The sequence below is a fragment of the Catharus ustulatus genome, chromosome 1, assembly GCF_009819885.2.
Source record: "Catharus ustulatus isolate bCatUst1 chromosome 1, bCatUst1.pri.v2, whole genome shotgun sequence".
NCBI lineage: Eukaryota > Metazoa > Chordata > Aves > Passeriformes > Turdidae > Catharus > Catharus ustulatus.
Genome location: NC_046221.1, coordinates 9,897,980 through 9,920,215, shown reverse-complemented (window position 1 = coordinate 9,920,215; position 22,236 = coordinate 9,897,980). Strand labels below are relative to the sequence as shown.

Genomic DNA, 22,236 nt, shown 5'->3' with positions numbered 1-22,236 from the left:
ACTGGAGTTCTCCTAAATGTTGATATTTGGCTGCAGTTTTGTGTGTTGCCTGTGGTTTTTCATGCTCATAATGGTGCGGTTGAGAGGACTCAGTGAAGCTGAACAAATACTGACAAGGGGCTGAAAAAGAAGTCTGTTAAAGGGCTTAGTCACTCATTTAACCTTCTGGGTTCAGTTCCAAGTAATATTTATGCTGACACAGGAGTCTGTGATTAAACGATTTGATTTTCAGGGGAGGCTTTCTGCTTTGTTCTCCGTGCAGGGATAGACCTGATTGCGGCGTTTTACGGATGCCTGTACGCGGGCTGTGTGCCAATAACGGTGCGACCTCCGCATCCCCAGAACATTGCCACCACGTTACCCACAGTGAAGATGATCGTGGAGGTGAGCAGGCACCTCAGACTGCAGGAGTAGATGACATGGGTGGTGGATTTGTGTCTTTAGGAGCAGTAACTTGAGTGAGGGGTGGTTGGGTTCAAGAGTTGTGTTCCTTTCCCAGGATTCAGGACTTCTGTGTGTGGCAAAAACCAACACTGCTTGGCAACATACAACCTGCTCACTTGAGCTGTCACATTTTGCCCCAGTTATGTGATATTTGTATTTAAAGTAATATATTTAAAGGTGGTCCTTTCTATTCAGCTATATGCCAAGAGGGGTAGGATTCCTCACAGGCAGAGCCACACTGACTGTTGAGAACAACCTCAGTGGGAAGTTTATCCTCACCCAATGGCATGCTCACCTCTGAATATCCAATTGTTCTGCATTTAAAACAGTTTCAAAGTTTTATTGTAAAGATGTTGGTTGGTCTTTTGTTTTATCCAGGGAAGTGTTACTCAGACTTTTTCATTCAGCTCTTTCTTTTGGTGTTTTAGCTTTATCTTACAATGCTTAACCTTTGTTGCACATAAATAACTGCGATGTGCTTGTTACTGAGGGAAATAAAAATAGTTGAAATTAGATAGCCCTTTACATCTGGCAGTTTCTAATTTATTGATTGGAGTTCTGAAGAAACAAGTTTAATCAAATGTGTTTTTACCATTGCCAATTAATTTTGATATTTTCAATTAATAAGTAGGAGAGATAGTTTTAAATTTTAGCTTTCCTTATGGCGTCAGCAGCCACAAAGTATCAGAAGAGCTATGAGAAATTGTCCTATTATTTTCAGGATTCTCGTTATTTAATATTTTCATAATTGCTATTTTTAAAAATCAAATTTGAACATACATAAGTGATGTAAATTTTTTTTTTTCTTTTTCTTTTGATGTTTAATAGCTAAACTAGATGTTTGATTTCATGATAAAAAACTGACAGGTCTAAGCTGACTTGTGTTCATTGTCCCTTCAATAGACTAACTTTAGATAAAGTGTTGACATTTATTAGCCATATTAATGCCAGTTTGACTTATAAACCTCTCAGCTCCGTTTTACACAAGAATTCCTCTCAATTTTGAGATTAATGGCCTTATAGAAATTAAAATATTGCAGCTGTTCTTTCATTGCCAATGCAGTCACACAAATTTTCTGATGTGGTGGGATCAACGCCTGCTGTAGCATGTATGCCTGCACAGCACCTTTTGAAGTCAGTAAGAATGACTTCTGAGTAAAATTTGCCCTGCATAATTGTGTTTTTGTGATGAGCTGGTAGTTGTAAAATAGAACTGAATTGAACCCCATCTTGAACAGTTGCTAACCTGTAGCTAAGTTGTGTTCTGTCTCCTTCTCACCATCCCTCTATGTTTACCTCTAATGTGGAATTCTCCAGGCATGGATACTCTGTATTTTAAAGAAACTTCTGATCATCCAGATTATGTAATTCCTCAAGGGACTGGGAACTACGAAATCTTGAAATTCCTTTTGTTTATGGTTTAATGTCCCAAATCAAGATTTTCATGGATTAAAATTAGTGATGTAAGAATTAATTTGCCTTGCCATCACAATGAAAATGGATTAAGAGGTGCTGCAGTGGCTTTGTATTCACTTTTAGCTTGAAGCATTTAAGCAGTCTATACAGGGCAGTCATGGGATTAGAGTGTCAAGAGATTAGAGTGATATTTGCTCCAAATTTCAAAATGTCCAAATTTCTGGTGTTCTAAAAAGATGAATTCCATAAGATCATTGTCAATAGAAGCTGTTCTCTTCTGCTCAGAGATAAAATATAGTGTCCATATGATTACTGATTTTATTAGTTCAAACACAGGAAATATAGTGAGCAATGAAATGTTTCATTTTCCTTAAAGAAAAAAATATTCTTAGCAGTGTTTTCACAGATTTTCAAAGTTTGGGGGAAAGAAGTAAAATGTTGCCTTTTCAGTTTTTCCTGTATTTTATCTTCAGTGATTTCAGTGTTCATATGCATGTTTACCTGAATTCCTTAAGCATATTAATGTTTATTATAAGAATAAGAAGTATTCTTATTAAGAAAGAAGTATTCTTGTAGTTGATACCTATGAACTTTTAAAAACAGCAAATCTAAAAGGAGAATTCAGCATGTATCATCTAAAGTTTGGTGCAAATGGTATTTGCTGTAAGCTCACCGTTTCATTTCTTAGTGCAAAATTTCTGTTCTAGAGCTGCTTTTGCCAGTATTAGAGAGCTCAGAGTGGTTTATCAATAGCACAGAAATTGAAAATATATGGCTAATATAAAATTGACTTACAATAGTAAAATTATTCATATAAAATGTCCGACTAGGTTTTAGTTTATCTGAAAATTTGTTTGTGAACCAAAATACATTATTGTCATTTAGGAAATCTTTTGGACACAGTCTTCTTTACTGTCACTTAGGGGTGAGAGCCTGATACCGTGTGTTGGAAAGGTCACATTCTCACTATTAAAGTGTCTTTAACTTCATTACAATGCTGTTCTCAAAATAGTTGTAAAACTCACATGACTTTGTCTTCTTTGTGAGTGCATTTTTTGAGCATCTTCCCACCTACCAATCAGAAAACATGAAGCTGATATACCTGTGTCCTGTTCTGCCAGAAAATAAGTCATGGTCTTGTCCATTTTCATGGGAGAGTTGATTAGTATCGCGTGGTGGTTTTATTTATTTCTTGAATTTACAGGTGAGCCGCTCTGCCTGCTTAATGACTACGCAATTAATATGTAAATTGCTCCGGTCGCGAGAGGCGGCGGCAGCAGTGGATATCAGGACATGGCCTCCAGTCCTAGACACAGGTGAGTGCTGGGGTCAGGGCACCTCTGCCTCTTTGGTCACTGTGCCTGTCAGTGACATACACACATTTTCTGTCTCTGTCTCCACCAGACGATTTGCCAAAGAAGCGGCCTGCACAGATCTACAAACCTTCTAACCCTGAAACACTTGCTTATCTTGACTTCAGTGTCTCCACCACTGGCATGCTGGCAGGGGTAAAGGTAGGGACTCTTGTTAAAGCTGCCCTTCTTGCTGTCCTGACTGGCTAGCAGGTGGTTGCTCCTAGTTTATGATTCCTTGTGATTTTTGGAAGCAGGAATTGAAGTACAGTAATTTCAAGATTATAAGCCGCACCATTTTAACTAAAATTTTGGTCCGAACCCGAAGTGCGGCTTATAATCAGGTGCGGCTTATATATGGACAAATAACGAAAAGTTGCTGTTTTAGTTTGGAGGACAGATGTCTGCTTAGAAAGGCAGGAGTCTCTCTTTGAAATGGAAAATGGAAACCCCTGGCTTTCAGGCAGATATGGGAATTAGGAATAACAGTTCTTTACTAGGGAAATTAAAATAGAAATACAGTACTACAAAGAAACAAACCCCAAACCCTGACAAAGTCAGAGTACAATCTGACACCCTGTCAGGCAGGGTGTTGGTAGCAGTCCCATTAAATGGTGGCTGCATCCTCCTGCAGTGACAGATGTGGTTCAGTTGAAGCAGTGCTCCTGCAGAAGGTGCAGTTTCCCTCTGGAGGTCCAGCGGTGATGTGGAGAAATCCGGTTTTCCTCTGGAGTCCAGTGGAGAAAGGGGCTCCCTTAGTGTCCCAAAACCTCTGGTTTTATTTTGGTAAGAAATGTTGGGCTCTTCCTCCTGGCTGGAGCAACTTCCAATGGGATGAAGTAATTTTATCAGTCACACAGTGGGACTCAATGGCCATTAGCAGAAAATGACTGGCTGGAGGAAGGATGAGTTGTGAAAAGATAAAGAACACTGCCCTGCCTGGTTTCAATGGATGGCCCATTAGCAGAATATCTCCCGCAGAGAAAAGGATCACTGCCCCCACCCTCAACAGATGATGATAGAATAAATACCTTTTATCACACTCTGTATTGTAACCCAAGACAGTTACCAACATCTGGACGTGAGGCTTATAATCAGCTGCGGTTTATAATCTTCTTCCCTTGCAGATATTGTTTGAATCCACTGACATTAAATTAGTTCTGTATTTGCTACAGCACTGTGTGTGGTGGGTTAAGGCCCTCTCCTCCTCCTCCCACTAAAAATGTAATTCCATTGCTCTTGTGCATAGACAACTGGTTTGTCTGTCTGAAGCATTTTTCAGCTTAGGCATCTGTTATTTCTGTTTTGTAAAGGAAATGAGACTGTCATCCTTTTCCTGCTTATTCCAGTGCCCATTCATTGCTCCCTTCTTATTGCAACTCAGCTACTGGCCATTGGTTTTCAATATTCTCTTCTTCTTGAAGTAAGGGACCTGGTGATTTCTCTGGTGTGTTCACCCAGTACAGTGCTAGAGTAAGCTGCAAAAATTCTTTGATAGATTTGTCTGCTAAGATCAGGCATCTTGAGCTCTTGAAATCTATTCTGCCATTTTCTCCAACCCTCTAGCCCCAATTCATCAAATCAGTTTTACCGAACTTATGTATCCCTCTCTGGTTTCACCAAGACACAGTAAAATCACTCTGTTATTCTTACCTGTTTCTTCCTTACTCCTATTTGTTGCATATGCAAGGAGTATGATTACTTTAGCAATTTCTGTTGATGTATCACACTCTGAGCCTATACTGAATTCCTCATACTCTATAGTGTAATCCATCTATTTGCAGAAACTGTCAGCATAATTTATAAGCAAATAAAACATAATTTTCCCAGTTTTTGGATGAAGGATGAAAGCACAGAGCTGTTGAAGTGACCAGCTTGAGGTTGACTGATGTTTAAATGGTTGACTTGGCTGATGGTCACATATTGGACACTCCTGCCACATTCATTGCATCTAACTTTGAACAGCTACAGTGCCTCCAGATAGTGGAGCAGTCATTGGGCTCCTCAGTAACCAACAGAGAAAAGCAGGGACTTTTAGAGTATAATTTATCTGACTTACCTAAAACATCTATTTTTTAAAGGAATGAATGTCACATAAGTCTTCATTTCCTCTAGAGAAAGCCTCAAATGACTGTTTCAGATGCAGTCATCTGTATTAAATCAGGCCTGGATTACACTTTATCAGACTTGCAGAAATGACTACTAACTATGCAAAGCAAGTATTTAGGAAACTTCAAAGGTAGTCAAAGGCAGGACAAGTCGATGAGCCTTTCTTAGTGTGGCTAGAGGGAAATACAGATAAATCTATCAAGGAATTCTTGATTAGCTTCTAATATCTGGGTCACAGAGCCTGCAGGTCACTGACTCAGCAGGTTTATGTAAACAGTTACCATCTACTACATCATCACTAGTGATTAATTAATTATAAAATGATCAAAAGAGGCTACAAGGCTTATATTCATAATGCAGTGGTACTAAATTAAAAGAAATGGCTAAATTACTCCTGTGGCTCTTGAAAAGTTGATAAATGTTTGTAGTCACTTTGAAAATTGTAAATTCCACTTGAATTTACTCTCAACATTTTCAATAGCTTGCATGCAGTATGGTGTAAAAATTCACAGAATAACAGTAGTTCTATGTCAGTAGAGTTCAGTTTAATCCTATTGATTCAGCTGGAGTAGAATTAATCTGCAGACTGAAGGTGATCACCACACAGACATCCATTTAGAGCTGGTCCTTTTGCATCACTTTGAGCACATCCAACCTCAGTTATAACTGTCATTGGAATGGAGAAAAAGTCACTTCTGGAGCTTCATTCCCCTGTTTACTTTAAGATCAAATAAATTTTACCTTCCAAGTGCCCGTTTTCCTCCACTGACTCTCAGTGAGCAGTATCTAAAGCAACTAGCTCCCTGTGTGGCAGAGATCAAAGGTTTGGTAAGTTAACTCCTATCCAGACTGTATTTCTAACACTGGTGTCTTTCTTGTTGCTAATAGAGAGGACAAACATTAAAATATATTTTCTTGTTTCCATTGCCATTAGAACTTGTAAGTCAGGATGAATGAGTGTGGAAAGCATCCTAAATTAGGAAAGAAATCAGACTAATTTACTTTGGATCAGGCTTTTTATTTCTACTTCTGTATTATCTTTGAAAGCTTCCTTACCAAGATTTTTAAAGCCTGTTTCTCAACCAGGAGCTGGATAACATGAAGATATTTTACAGATATTTAATTACGGAAACTTTGCTAAGTTTATTGGGGATTTTTATTGCTAAATTATTAGCTCTTTAGTACAGCTTTGCTGGCAAAGTCCCTTTCAATTTTTTAAAAGTGCTGGCATTTTAAATTTATTTTGTTAAGAAATACATACTTTAAAATATGTTACTGATGATAAAGAAAGTGTCTTATTCAGGCATTCATTCCTTTATTCTTCCAGAAAGTGTAGCATGTTATCAGTATAGCATACAGCTTGGAGCACATCTTTAAGCCACTTGCAGCTTTCTTCCTAAATCACTTCAAACTTACCATTCATTCTGTCTCCTCTCCCCTTTCACAATTATTTGGATGCCCTCTTGAAGGAGAATTATGTTTTCTAAGATATAAATTACCTGTGTGCCTAAAGTCAATTACATTGAGCATAAAGTCAGTATTTATTTAGTGTTTTTATTCTGTAATTGATGTAAGCACTTGGAGCAGTCTGGGAGTGAGCCTTCCAATGACACAGTTGATCATTTTAACTGCTTTGCTGTTGTCTTTCAGATGTCTCATGCAGCCACTAGTGCCTTTTGTCGTTCTATTAAGCTGCAGTGTGAGCTTTATCCCTCCCGGGAAGTCGCGATCTGCTTGGACCCCTACTGTGGACTTGGGTTTGTCCTCTGGTGCCTCTGCAGGTGAGGCTTCTCCTCAGCCTTTTCTGAAACACGGTTTCCATTGTACTGTGGCACAACAGAATGGATGGTGTGAGTGATGAAAGGATGGGAGGAACAGCCAGTGCCTCTGGGAGTGCCACAGGCAGTTGGAATTGCTGGAAGCTGTGTGGAAGCTGCTGTGTGGAGGATGTGGTTTGTTTGAGCAGGGCATGGCCTTGGGTGTTTAGATTTGGAAGAACAGAGCATCAGCACAGCCACTCATTGACCTCCTGCTGCTTTACTGCTGTCTCTGCAGAGTCTGGCTTGTTTTATTTGATGAAAGCAGTGCTTTACCAATATTACCTTAAGGAAGTGGTTTCCACTTTTTCATTCTCTAAGCTGAAAACAGGAGTGGATTCAGGGGACTCTCATTTGTGAGACTTTCAGGATGTGGTTTTTGCAGAGACAAGGAAGTGTGTTTTCTTGCAGGTGCTTTATGGCAGTAGCAAAGTTAGAAGAAAAAAAACATTTCTGGTGAAAGGTGAATCAGCTTTTTTGGTTAATAAATTTAGAAATATAACATTTCTGTCAATCTCCATACTCCAGGGAAGTTACAGCTCAGCACTGAAAGCAGGTCTATTGATTTTTTTTTTAAGTTAGCTGGGTTGATGCACTGGCAAAGGAAAAGAACTGTGGGAGTGTTAATGGAGCCCATTTTGATGAAGGCATTTCAGAGTCACAGTAGTGTGACATCTTTGCTCTGTCTGCAGAAAGTTCTTTGGTGTTAGCAGTACTGCTATTTTTAGTTACTAAAATGAAGATAATACATGACATTGAAAATACTTTGGATAAACTTTGTAGCAATTTACTAAATACCTGAAGGCAATATCATTTGATAACAACTGCAACTATTTCTTTTCAGCAATTATTTTTTATTTAAAAGTAGGCTATTGGCATGGTTTATTGCCCTTTTAAAATATTTGATATTATTTATTAAATTGGTTAAAGATTAACAGTATTTGTTATTCATTCTTGATCAGTTTCTCTTGATTTAAACTATACTTGCCTAATACTGTACTGGATTTTACACAGGGGTTAGAGTTGCCTTTGCTTTGAAAAACTTCTGGGTTTTCAGTGTTTTATTTACCCAACATAAAACAATTGAGGCTAAAAAAAGAGAAAAACCTTCAGAAATATAGAGAATTTAATTAAATTGTTCTGGTTTAGGTTTAAATTTTTAAATGTTGCTTTTCTAAAAGTCAGTTGACTGTTTCTGATAAAGACTTGAGTGTCTTTAGCACATGCTGATGTCAGCACTGTTAGGCCAGGTCTGTACAGCACCACAGGAGAGTTCAGCTAAGGAATGTATTGTTGTATAGGATAGTGCTGGAACACAGAGCATCCAGGAGTAACTTCTATGCAACATAATGATAGAGCCATAAAACACAGATAAATGTTGACCTGTCCAAAACCCAAGTAATTTGTGGTGCCCAAGACTCTCCTGAATGCAATTTTTTTTTTCTTCCAGAACCATTTTTCCAACAAATACCCCATTTGCTGCCCTTAGGTCCTTCCCAGGGCTGATAGTATTCAGCCTTTCAGAAGAAGAAGATTGTTTATGACTGGCAAGTGAATTAAGGCAGCAAACCTCTGGGAGAAAGCAATCAGAGTCTGTGCTCATTTGTAGCTTACAGAAGGAATAGAAAATTTTATATACCATTTTCAAAGAAGAGAAAGGAAACAAGGGAGTTGAAGGAACTGAGATCAGGCCAGCAACACTCTAGCCTTATGAACATTCTCATCAATCTTTTCTTTGCCACTGATCCCCTGTTCCTATTAAATCAGAAAAACTTCAGGCTGCTAGAATTGTGATTGTCATTTGGAGAGAGCTGGCATCAGATACAGGCTAATTAATTCCACTTACAAATCTAATTTCCATTTCATTACTATTTTAGAAATGAGTATTATTTGATGTGATAGGAAAAATACATCCTGGAGTTTATAAGGCTCTTATTCCTCCTAACTTAAAATTTTGTGACTTTGCATTTTACCCTTTGAGGTTCAGCATAACTGGATCCTACCCAACATTTCAACCCAGACTTCTAACTCAGAAAATTCTACTCTAAACTTAGGATTGTCTGTCACCACTTCCATTTACTGAATTAATATTTCTAATGGCACATGGAAATGAAGCTCGATCTTAAATTTTTTATAAGTTAGGGGCTTTTGAGAACTAAATAGGAACTCTTTGTTTTAGGAGCCCAGCAGGAAGAAAGAGCAACCTCCTGTGCTGGGTGCAGTTAAAAGTACATTTAAATTCATTTATTAACTAGACCAAAGGAGGCATTGACTTAGGAATTGAAAGAAAAACTAACCTTTTATCCCCATTGTAGGTGCTTAGATGTTGTGCTGGCCTGCTCCACTGCGGTGCCCCAGAATGCCCCATTCTGTGAGGTCAAAGCTACTTAGGAAAGCTGCTGGAGCATGGAGCCAGCCCTTTGGTAAGTTTGGAATATATTGCATAGTTTTGCAAAGTTTTTTATTTTTTAAAAATTTATTATTTTATGGCCTAAGGGTTATAAAATAATAAAGAAAAGAAACCTTGCAAAGCAGAGCAATACATTAAAAGAAACTGTTCCCTCTAAGCTGGCTGCATGCTCCAGCAGGGTTTCCTTGGAACCTTTGTCATTGGACAGCAAGTCCTGGGTGTGGCAGCAGACATCAGCCCTATGTGAGTTCACAAACCCCTAACTTCCTAATTTTAATGAGTTCTTACTCACAATTCAATAAAAGAATATATTATCTTGTGTTTTTGTCTTTAATAATCTTATTTATCCATTCTGAGAAGGTGATCCTAGTATTCTGACTCACATTGCATTACATTTTAAAATGTATTACATTCTTTAAAAGGAAAAAAAATTCCTCAAATGTAAAAAAAAAAAAGGATTCTAAATCCCATTGTTCAGAAATGCTTCCTGAAATTAAGGTGTCCCTGTCTTAATGCTTCTCACTGTGGGGCAGAATGCAGCATTCTGCAGTTCATTAGTGAGGAGTCACTTAATTTATAGTTGCTGAGTAGTGCAATAGAATAAGAATTTTCCCTCTGCTTTAGCCCAGCTAAGCCAACTCAAATTGCAGTTCTACTTTTACTACTGGAAGACAGAATTGTCCTTGCTCAAATTAAAATTAAGTACATTAATAATTTTTTATAAACTTTATATATATTCTCAGAAACTGAGCCTGTAGTAGTGTAAGTCAGTGAGACTCAGACTGGACCAGAGGAATTGAATTTTCTGGTCAACAGTGGCCATGCAATAAATAATATGGCTGCTATGAAAGGGTCCATGCTTTCCAGGGAAGGTGCTTTCTCCTGTCCTGCTCCTGCTCCCTCTGTTCCATAGCATGAAGCCAAAATCCACAGTGGTGCTGCCAGGTGGCTTCTGCTGCAAAAGACTGCAAGGTTTCTTAGTAACCAGACAGGTGGAACTGTACAAGAAGTAAGAAAGGAATTGAACACCAACAGGAGAACTGCACTTTAGGGAAATTTATTGTGTAAGGAATTACGGATTTTGTTAGGATTTTTAGACTAACTTGAAGATAACTGGAAGGCATGGGCATTTAACCCAATTTCTAGCCCATGTGCAGCAAATTAAAGTCAAGATTGCATAAGGAAGCCCAAATTCCATATCAGAACCAGATGATTCTGACATGGGAAGTGACGGATAGGAACATAAACATCTGTCATGTATTTTGCACAGGAGGAATGTGAAGGTGTGTTCTCTCCCCCCACACTGCTGTGTGCCAGTTTCCTGGAGAGTCTGTAGCTAGTGGCAATTTGTGGAAGAGGCAATTTGCTTTCCTTCCACATTACATCTGTACAGTTAAACCTGCCTCAAGCCTGGAAAGTTCAAGGGCAGTTGAAAGCCCTGAGTCACCTTGATACGTGAGTTCTGAGATGAGTGGGCAGACTTAACCTCCTCACCTCTGGGGACATGCCCACACATGGGGTGTAAGAGGGGCAGGAGAGGTGGTAATAAGGAACCAGAATGATGCTCAAGGCTGAGCAATGGCCTTTTGCTGTCTCTGGTACTGATGGGTTATCTGTTTACCATGTGCAGTCCTGCTCTTGGAGCACTGTTTGCCTGCTGTCATCTTTGGGCTCTGCAGCTGGGGTGAGGTCCTTTACTTTTTCTCCTAAAGTCCCTGTTTTTTGTATTTGATTGATCTCCATAACTGAAGATTTAATTTTGGCTCAAGTCCTTTGAAGCCTAGGAGAGATACATGCCCAAACTCTGTCCTCTACAGCCTGTACTGTTCTTCCTGCAAGCTCTAGTACAAGTCCAGGTGATTGTGAAGACTTCTGTTCTACCAAACACCCAGTTCCCATACCTGTCCCTCAGTACCAAATCATCTGTAGAAAAGCAGAAACCAAATGTATACACTTACAGATTCAGCAGTATCCACCTGCCTCCTGCAGTTAAGTGGGGAAGGAACTCATGTCATCACCTGACAAGGACAAAGGAGTAAGGGCAGTGATGGGTCGGTAGCTGCCAGAATGCGATTGCAAATTGTACTTGCCATTGTCAGCATTAATTGACCTGAAATTTTTGGAACTATAATAAAACCTCAGCTTTTACTGTTAATCTGCCTCAGCACAATGTGGGCTAAAGTTCCAGTTCAGTGGAACAGTGAAGTGCCAAGAGGTCCTTCCAGGAATCTCTGTATGCTGCCAGAACAGCCTGCAGGCAGCAGAGCCAGTGTTGTGATCAGATGGTACCATCCTACCAAAATACATCCTAGTGCTTTTACCTGGAGTATTGCTGTCCTTGGGCAGCCCTTGCTTAGTGCAGGCAGACAGCCTCTTCATTTACTGCCAAAATCCAAGGCTTTGTCCACCTTATGAATATTTTTTTCCCTGGATTGCTCTGCAGTCCCCTAAAGGAAAAGAGCATTTCTAAAAAGTGATCTCGCACCTCAGCCGCCCCTGCATTTCACCTTGCATCTGCATCCCAAAAGTCATTGTGACAAGGATGTTCTGCACTGTGTCTGCTCCTGTTGTGAACACTTGCATCAGGAGGTGGATGCTTTTGTGATACAGATTTCTACAGCAACGGGAGAAACAATATTGGTACAGTTCCTTCCCAGTATTTACATAAGTAAAATCTTGCACCTAGTCCATTGTATAATATATGGTAGCAATCTCAGAACCAGGAATTTCTCAGATTTCAGAAAGTTCAACAGTTTAAAATCCCAAGATTTTCCTAATGTTCCATTCATTCCTACTGTCACAGTATTCAACTTGATTTTGTTGATTACCTTATGAGAACAACCAAGCTGACAGCTTAACCGTCTTGACTATCACTGTTTAAAGTGAGGTGGAACTGCCTCACCTTGTTCAGTGCCTGTTTCAGGATTAACTCAGCCAAATCTAGAATTCCATACCTGGATGAACCTACCAAAATTCTCTGCCATTCCTAGAATTACATGGAGGCAGCACTGACAGAACTTCCTATAGGTTTGGAACCATATCAAGCTTCATCCATCACCTCCAAAGCAGCCTTGCACAACTGCAGTTTGTTCAAGCACATGGTCCTCTGTTTGATGTTTGTCATTCATGCTGAGCAAACGCCCTCTGACATCTCACAGTGATTTGAAACAACTAGAACGGTATGAAATGTTTCAATCAGCTCTACAAGGGTATTTTTAACTCAGCTTCTCTCTACCAAAACACATAGATAGACAGCTTCTTAGGGGAATATAAATCTGTGAATTTTCAGGGATATGTAGCATTTTGTGGCTTGGACTGATACAGAAATTCTGTGTAATGTTTCAGAGATTGATTCAGGGAGCTGAGCCAAGTTATGGCCGATGTTGTGGTGACCAGGTGCTGCATAAACCACTTCAGCTGTGGAACTGGCACATTCACCCCACAATTATGCCTTTGTAGTTCTTCTTGTAGCTCCACCAACTGCTCTTGCAAATCAGAGGATATGCATGGATTATTAAACCACAGCTCAGTAGGCAAAGCCTGTGTTGGGCATGAAGTTTGCAGGCATGGTATCAGCTGGCTGTGGGTTTGTGTATTGCAGTCATGTGCACGTGTGAGGCTCTGAAAGTTTTCGTCCTGCTAGATATTTCCCTCTCCTGTGCAGCTTGATCCTGAACTCCACAGTGTTTTTGAGGCATTAGAAAACTCAGAAAACATACAAGCAACATCTTAATTTGTTTCATTCTCATTGGAGTAATTTTTTTTAGTCTAAGCCTGATCATAGGAGTATTTGCTTCTCTCAGCCTGAAGAAGATGGGTTATTTTGCACCCAGATCCTCATACTTTGCTGCTGTTGGTGGGAGCAAAATTACTTTCTTGTCCATAAATTGATCAAGAAAGGTAAACAGCTCACCCTCACACATTAGTGTTGCTGAGGGGGAAAACATCTGTCTTTGGTGTAAATTCTGCTATTTTGAATGATTTCCTGGTAAAATACACTTGGAATCAATTTCCTGTTTTCCTACCAAAGCAATGCAGCTTTGTTTGCCAATATCACTATGGAGTTTTTACATACACTTTTCAGTGCAGGGATACAGACTGTTCTTTTGATTTGGTTTTGATTTTGGTATGTCTGCCCAGTTGAATGAGTGACACCTAAGGGATCTTAATGTGGTTGTGAGTAATAATTGTCCTATATTTGACACCCTGGCATCATGTTTATTATTGTGCAGATGATTTTTTCACCAGACACAGGTGATACAGGGTCAGAGGGAAGGCTTTAAAGGTGAATCTCTGCATACCATATTTGTACAGATTGGAGCCAATCCCAGGTTTTTACTTGAGTGGTTACAGCTTCCTGTTTATAAAAATTATGTATTTACTAGACAGATTGCACACCTTGATTGTTTGTGGAGCCCTAAGCTTAAAGGTCTTTTGATCTTACTTCTCTGAAAAACTTAATAGAATTTGCTAAGAATGAATGAGTGAGGTATTTATAGTAAAAATGGGTACCACTCCCTGGCTGGTTTGATCTTTCACTTGAGCTCAGGGCATTCCCCTTTCAGGCATGGGTAATGCTGCTAAGATCTCTTTTCACATGTTTATGCAGCACATGCTGGAGGTTCAGTGATACTTTATTCTGGTTCCATGAAAGGGTAATGGTTCATTTGCCCGCCCCGTGCCGTGGCCGTGTCAGCCCCATCCCAGAGCACATCACTCCATGGCGAGCCGCTGGTCATCAGTCACCCAGAGTGGCAGAAATGGGGACAAGCAGTCAAAGATAAAATTTCTCCTCTGTGATAAATGACATTGCTTGAACTGTAGTTCATACATATTCCATGACATCCTCAGACTCATACTCCAGCAGAGACCTTAACAATTTGGATTGTTAACTGCTGTTGTGGATGGAGTCATTCACCTTTTTTGCCTTTATTGTAAAGACACCCAGGTCACACAAACTTCATTCTGTGTGGCACAGCCTTTAAAAGCACTTTTATCTGGGTTTGAGGGAAATGGGGTCATTCACTCACCAAGGAGGGAATGTGTGTGTGTGTGGTGTGTGTGTGTGAGTGCAGCCCAAGGTGCTTGATGTCCAGCGTTACAGAGATGCTCAAATTCCCGAAAATAAAGTTCCATCTCATATCTTACCACAGACACTTGGATTTGAAAACATCAATTTTACTTTACCAAGCTGGCATTTCAAGTTTTCAAGTCACAAATGAAATTCTTTTATGCATCATAAATCTTGAGGGCTTTTATGGTCCTTTCTCAGAACTTCTATGATCTGAAGGCTTTACACTGTCACCATTCTGATTTGAAATATCTACAGATCACAAATTTACATGTGAAGGGACTGTAAAATTGATGGTAAATCTGCCTGTGTGAGATGAGTGAACAACATAGAACCCATGGGAAATAAAGTCATCAAACTGGGAATATTTTTCCCTTGGGGAGAATCTTAGGTACCAGAGAAATTAGGTCTGACATGATTGTTTCCCTCAGGGACCCTGATAAGTGCATTTTTGCAATATTTATGCTCAGTGGGTATCCAGTATACAAGAGATGCAGTATATTTGAGTTTCAAAAGTTCATAAAACTTTCACAGAAGAAATTTAAAGCTACAAAGGATGTTAAATTAGGGCCAAATTTACTCCATTGGAAATTGTTGCAAACCTCTTGCCTGCTTTAGCAGGAGACAGGTTGCTTCCATATTTAAGTTATAAAGTATTCTTTTAGTCAAGGTCTCTTAAAATGCTAATTACTCAATCCAAAGTATTGTCAGCAATGCTTAATTTTCCTAATATTGTTATACTGATTATTCACACCATTAATAACTCTTTTTTTGGTACAGTCCTAACGGAAAAGTCCACTGGAATTTTGAGTAAATCAGTAGTTTAGGAGCACATTCTGCCCACAGTCCTCATGGTTCATCATAGACTCTGGCAGTACAGCAAAAAACCAGAGTTAAATATTATGTTAAAATTCTGGAGCTGTGAAGCACTGTGACTTTACATGATTCAACCTCTGCTGTAATAACCTGTATGTTCAAGTACCCCATGGCTTGTCTGTGGACACTGTGTTTAGTGTTTGTTAATGAATCTTGTGTCTTGCAGCGTTTATTCAGGACACCAGTCTATTCTGATTCCTCCCTCAGAGCTGGAGACCAATCCTGCCCTGTGGCTTCTTGCCGTGAGTCAGTACAAAGTGAGAGACACTTTTTGTTCCTATTCAGTCATGGAGCTCTGTACTAAGGGACTCGGTTCGCAAACAGAGTCGCTGAAGGTGAGTGGTTCTGCTGTCCTGCACGCCCTGCTGCCTGCACAGTGGGCTTTGGGAGCCTTGAACACTCTGCTGAATGTCTGCTGGGAGCAAAAAATCACCAGAGGGCACAGGCAGCTCCACAGAACCCACGTTACTCCTTGCCAAAGGCTGTGTATCAATACCGGTCATTCTTCAGATCACAGGGCTGTTAAACATCAAGGGAAGGCTTTTATTTACCTAAGCTTTCTGATGTGTGTTGCAGCCTGTGTTGATAGGCAAGTGTTGGAAAACAGAGGTGTAAATATCCAAGAGGCTCAAGGAGTATTACATTGCATAGTGTGTTTTATGAATACCCTGGTTATATGAAGTACTAGCTTGGTTTGACCCCTGTAGTTAAACAATCACATGCTTGAAAGTAGTGTTTTAACTAGATGGTCCTCATTGTATGGAGAGGAGGATGTATCTCCTCTAGAATTAAAAGCCAGGTAGCCAGTTAAATATCTGAAATCATCTGGAGTTTCCCATGTGCAACTGAAATAAATTGAATCTTGAGATGCTGATATTTATGATGTCTCCAGCCTTTACCATCCTCACTTAATGATTTCCTAATCAGGTTTTCCAAGTCTAGACATTGCTTCCTGTTTGCTGTTATTCACTGTCGTCTGAATTAATTTGGGGAAATAGCATTCCCTCCCTTCAGAATTAGCATGCCCATCATTTCCTATGTGCTAATGTTGAGATGACAAGCAAGTATATGCTTCTTCAGCTATTAGAGTGTCATCTGGCCATCCGGCCTCCAGGAAAGATGGAAACTGTACTGATACCTTAGCCTCTGTTCTGCTGTTCCTCTTGAATCATATTACCTGCATAATACACTTAAGAACTTCTGTTTTGCATTAAATCTGCCCATTTGTGGCCTTTGTTACATTCTGATTTCTTTCTAGGCAAGGGGACTGGACCTTTCACGTGTACGGACATGTGTAGTAGTGGCTGAAGAACGACCTCGGATAGCTCTTACTCAGTCATTTTCAAAGTTATTTAAAGACCTGGGTCTCCATCCACGGGCTGTCAGCACATCACTTGGCTGTAGAGTTAACCTGGCAATATGTTTGCAGGTAAGATTTTTCACTCCTTAAGCTCAATGCTGTTTAAGGAAATGGTTTTCAGTAAGAAGCATTCATTGTATTTCCTTTGGCTGTTTGGTCGTAGACATACTAAGAAAATGCATGTGGTACTTAATGTTCTTGCATACACAGGTAGTAAATTTTGTTACTTTGTCAACAACTCATCCCTCTCATGTTGCAATCATAGCATTTATTCTGCCCATGAATACAGTAATTCAGAAAAGCACCTGACAGTGACAGAAGGTGTACTCTGTACTACAGAGCAGTATGTAATCATGTCATGTAAATGACAGTTTCCAAGTGTTTATTTCAGTGTGTTACAAGATGGATTCCTTCTCTTCATAAAATACTTCCAACCATTACTTGTTTAACTAGATATTTTTCTGCACACAAAGAAAATTATTTTGCTCTATCTCTTCTGTTTTGAACCTCTAATCAGAAGAAAAGTCCCAAGGATAATATAGGATGTAACTTGAATTCTCCAGGAATCATTACTGAGTCATGATTTTAATGACTGATGGAGCACTGTAGCTGTCTGGTCTGAATTTCTGATTAGCATCTAGTTTTTCAACCAGTGATAACTACAACAAGCAAATAGTTTTAGATTGATCTAGAGTATAGTATTTTATCTTTGAGGACTTCCTGTGATGAAAGTTAACTTGCCTTTTTTAAGGTGTTCAATTTTTAATTATTTTCACCTTATTTCCAGTTTAAATTTATCTGGCATTAGATCCAGACACCTTTTATTCTAGAATAAGAATCTCATTTCTGTAATGCATCTAATACACATCTTAATTTTGATAAATAGATAAAGAATCTTAATACATGCTTTCCTGATCTCTGTCTCATTTTTATGACTCTTGATCTCTTTCTGTCCTTCCAAATCTGGTTTCAGAGTTGCATATATTATTCCTCTAATAATACCATAGGTGTTCTACTCAGGTGTGATATATTTTCTAATTTAATAACCTTTTAAATACTAAAAGAATCATCTTCTGCATTGCAGCTGCTCTGGCTGGGAAATGCCATATCCATTTGGTCATGTGCCATGTTTCTAACCTCTTCAAAGTCACTGTGTCCTCAGTAGGACTTGCCTGTACTCTGTGTGGTCCATCCTGCATTTCAAATCTGGCAGTTACTCCTGGTTTACATGAAGGATTTCTCATGAAGGTCACATGGATACCTGCTTCAGTGTGGAAATCAGAACAAATCTTCTCAGTGACACTGCAAATAAGAATCTGCTCTTCCTTTTCTGATTGTAAATATAAATATTTTTTAATCAAAACAACTGACAAGTTGATGGTTCAGTACAGAGCAGTATGTCTGTGCCTGCTTTAGCCTCCTGCCCTTTTCAATGTTGCCAGGATATAAAGACAAGGAGGTGTGCCACACCTCCTGCACTGCTTGCTTTCTCTCTGACTGCAGCAGAGTATCCCTACAGCCTGGGGTGTCTTTAATTATTACTGTCAAGCATATGGCAGGGCAAAGCTGAGCGAGGTTAAAAGTCATTCTGTTGCCCAGAGGTAGAGTTGTCTGGTTTGCCATTCTATAATTGCTACCATAAATTCTCCAAGAATAAGAAAGTTTTAGAAAGGAGGGGAAGCAGGGAACAGAAGACATACCTTCACTGGAAACAGATCAGGATGGGGCCTGTCAGCTCTCCCCTGCAGCTGTGGTGGAGCTGCTTCTGAAAAACAACTCAGCTTCTCTGGCTTCTGGTCCTTCGAGGGACCAGACATGAAGGATGCTTTAGATTACAAGGACAAATTTTTCACTGCAGAAGTTTGCTTGCCCCTAATGAAAATCTCAATTTTAGATGTGCACCAATCTCTGGATGGTTCATGGTGGTTGCTTCACTTATAAGTCCTTAATTCAGGACAAATAATTAAATCAGGAGATAACACTAAGCAGCAGTAAGCCAGGTAACATTGTGCTTGTTCTGCCTGGGATTTAAAGTTCTTCATAGCTGCCTGTGTGGAGCTGTGTGTTTGATTTGTGACTGAACAGTGTTGGGAGCACACCAGTGGCTGGGCTCTTGCTGAACAGTCCTGCACAGCATCAGGGGTGTCCCTAATTGTCTTTGTGCCCCCTGCACCATCATCCCACTGCCCTCCTGCAAGCAGGCTGGAGGAGAAAGAAGCTGGGAAGGGACACAGCCAGGAAAGCTGTCCCCAGCTGACCTGGGATATCCCATACCACATAATGTCATGCTTGGCATTAAAGCAAAAGAGTGGTTGGTTTTCCAAAGTAGCTATTGCTCAGAGACTGGCTGGGCATTGTTCTGCTCAAGGGAGATGATGAGTGATTGCTTTTGCATCACTTGGGTTTTTCTCTTTCCTTCACTCATTAAACTGTCTTCATCTTGACCTGTGGATTTTCTCACTTCTGCTCTTCCTATACTTTCCCTGTCCCACAGGGAGCTGGGTGGGTCCTGGAATATTGTTAATGATAATGCCTTTGGATTTAGGAACAGCACAGAATGAGAGCCTTGAGTGGGATGGTTAAACAGCCTGGCTGATTGTCTAGCTTAATGTCAGGCTTCACTGAGTTCTACTGAGATGTGGCATCTCAGTCCACAGGACAAACAAAAGCCAAGCACTGTCCAAAGAGTGATGTGGCTGGAATGGAGGAAAGTCACTTCAGGACAGGCAACATTGTCCTGCCAAGTGGAATTGTTTTTGAAGCATTTGAGCTGAGGCTTGTTTGACAAGTTTTGAAGGTGTTTGAAAAATTACAAAAGGTTTTACTTGCAAGCATCACCACAAAACATGTCATTTTGGTGGAGAATATAGAGACTCGCATGTTTTGAAGCATCTGGCAGTAGACATTGCCAGGGACTGGATACTGAAATAGATGGAATGCTCTTTCCAAACTGTCTGGAAGTTTATGGCTAGTGGTATTTCAGAATAGCTTGTGGGCTATTCTGTTTTCTCAGTTGAGAAACAAATTAAATTTTAATCCCTCATCTACAATATTCCTGCAATTAGTATTGTCTCCAATATGGTTCAGAAGTGGGCTATGATTTCTGGATTCTTCACACTGCATAAAACTACTTCTCAAAATATCTGAGTCAATAGCATCTGCCTTTGGTTTTTTCTTCCAAGTTATGTCATCTTTGAGATTAGCACATGGTTCCTGGAACCCCATCTTCCACAGGGATAATGGTGATCCAGCCTGTTCTACAGTGTTTCTAAAATATGCATCTACTTACCACCTTACTAAATATATCTCAGTATTCACCTACTGACTCTTGCCCACAATGAAAGCCTATCCAGGTTTCTTCTCTGTGGGCTACCTCTAATACAACTTGGATATTATCTTTGACACATTCTTGATTTCCAATTTTGGGGAAAAATCCAAGACTCAAGTGTTTAAAGGGAAAGGTATCCTCATTTTTCCAGAAAGCTTTTACAGTTCACCTCTCCAAAAAGAAGAGGAGAAAGGTGTTTGTGTGTGTGTCTGTGTCTCTGTGTGTGTATAGCAGAATTTAACATTTTATTAAAGATTACCTTGAAAAGAAAATCATTGTGATAATCTCTTTGGTACAAAAGAGTCTTAGTCTACCAAATTATCTTAATTTCCGGGTTGTGATCACTGACAGACTAATGCATTGTCATTTATATTCATTTCCTTTCAAACTGAGAGCAAATTTAGTGTGTTTCCTTTGATGTAGTCATTTTGGACTAGATTTCTAGAGATGTGCTTTTGAAAATAAATAATTCTCTCCATCTTTAGGCACTTAAATACTATTAATATCTGATCTTTTATAGCTGCATAGTCACAGACAATGGTCCAGGGATTAGTGAGATGAAAAGATTGCATCCAGCATATTTTAATTCTCATTAACTAGCATCTTAGCATTCAAGAGAGAAAAATAGATATGAAAAGTAGCTGGTTTCTTACAACAGCACAGATGGTTCTTCTAGGATTTTAGCTGATTTCCATTTAAACACTTGGAATAAATATTTTCATTTTATTCAACCTGCTACTCAATTTCATTTGAGAGAAAACTTCTAGAAGTTGTTAATTTTCCTTATTTAACCCTGAAAATGTACTAACAAATCTGTCCAAGCTAAGGAGAGCAGGATTCATCTTGCTTCTTTTCTATCTCCTTGAATTGAGACTTAAGTGAGTTATCCCATACCCATCAATAGTCAATGGAATCTCAGAAATACTTCAAGAGACATCTCAGGTGTCCATCTGGGAATGGGATCCATCACCATCAGGAGATCCTTCCTACCTTATACTGCACATTTTCTTCTTTCATGGCTGAAGTTACATGAAATTGATCCTTTCCTCAATGTCAAGGAATCTTTGTTACTGAGTTTAGGGCATAAAGTTAATATTTCTTTTTACTGAGTGATAGATCACACTGTCTGAGGATCTTCCATATTAAAAGTAATAAAGGGTAGGTGTGCAAAGGGTGCCACAGGAGACCATGCACTGTGTCAGAGGTATGATTCACACTTATCAATGTACTACAGCCCTGGGTGAGCTCCCTCAGATTCTGTTTTCCCACCTTTTCTATGAGTCATGCCATGAAATTATTTTCACAGCTCCAGCTGCTGTGCTGGCGTGGGTGACATTGCCAAGTGCACACCAAAAATTCCTTTTCTGACCATCGCTGGAACAGAAGGAGACTCAGAGTAAACACTGAGGGCACATCCTTAGGTAGTTAAATAAAACCCAGGACACCAGTTATTTTAAAATTCTTAGAATTTCTGATAGCCTAGTTCCTGATTTTTAACTCTGGATAGGGAAGTAAGTGAGAGCATGCAGCTTGGCCTTTGACTTGAGTGGAAATTAGGTGTGCACTGAGTCCTGGCATGTGGTCAGCCCTACAGCTGACTTGTGCTCCTTCAAGCAGCTTTGACCTGCAGTGCTTTTCCAGAGAATAAAAGCCTGGCATATTGCTGAGATTTGCTCAGTCCAGAGATGGTTCATCAATGGCAGCCTGTGCATGGGCAAAGATTTATGTAGTCCAAGAGATGTGGCTTATTATATACCCATTTTCACACAGAAGATTCTGTATGTCCAATTTTGTTTTCTTGAACATTACCAGGCGTGTCCTGAGTAAATATCAGATATTCCAGAAGTTGTGTTGTTTTTTCCCTGTTACCAGCATAACAGATGCTCTTTATCTCTGTCTCTCAAAATAAACGTGCACAGATAAATTGAGTCAGTTGTTCTGGTCTTGGGATAGGCTCTGCTTCCTTTGAAATACTTTTCAGAGAATTCCAGCTGCAACTGGCCACAGGGACATTGCTGGTAATTCAGCTGCTGTTTCTCAAGACGTTCTGTAG

General features: G+C 39.6%; 1 protein-coding gene across 5 annotated transcripts in view; it reads left to right on the top strand.

Moving 5' to 3' along the window:
* The window catches only part of DIP2C (disco interacting protein 2 homolog C), a 310,889-nt gene that overhangs the window by 257,212 nt on the left and 31,441 nt on the right, over positions 1-22,236 (top strand). For all 5 annotated transcript variants that reach the window (XM_033060294.2, XM_033060283.2, XM_033060311.2 and 2 more), the window contains 6 exons: positions 263-384; positions 3,065-3,176; positions 3,265-3,374; positions 6,972-7,102; positions 15,662-15,830; positions 16,754-16,924. In XM_033060294.2, the coding sequence (XP_032916185.1) occupies positions 263-384; positions 3,065-3,176; positions 3,265-3,374; positions 6,972-7,102; positions 15,662-15,830; positions 16,754-16,924 (815 nt within the window). The remainder of the gene's footprint in view (positions 1-262; positions 385-3,064; positions 3,177-3,264; positions 3,375-6,971; positions 7,103-15,661; positions 15,831-16,753; positions 16,925-22,236) is intronic.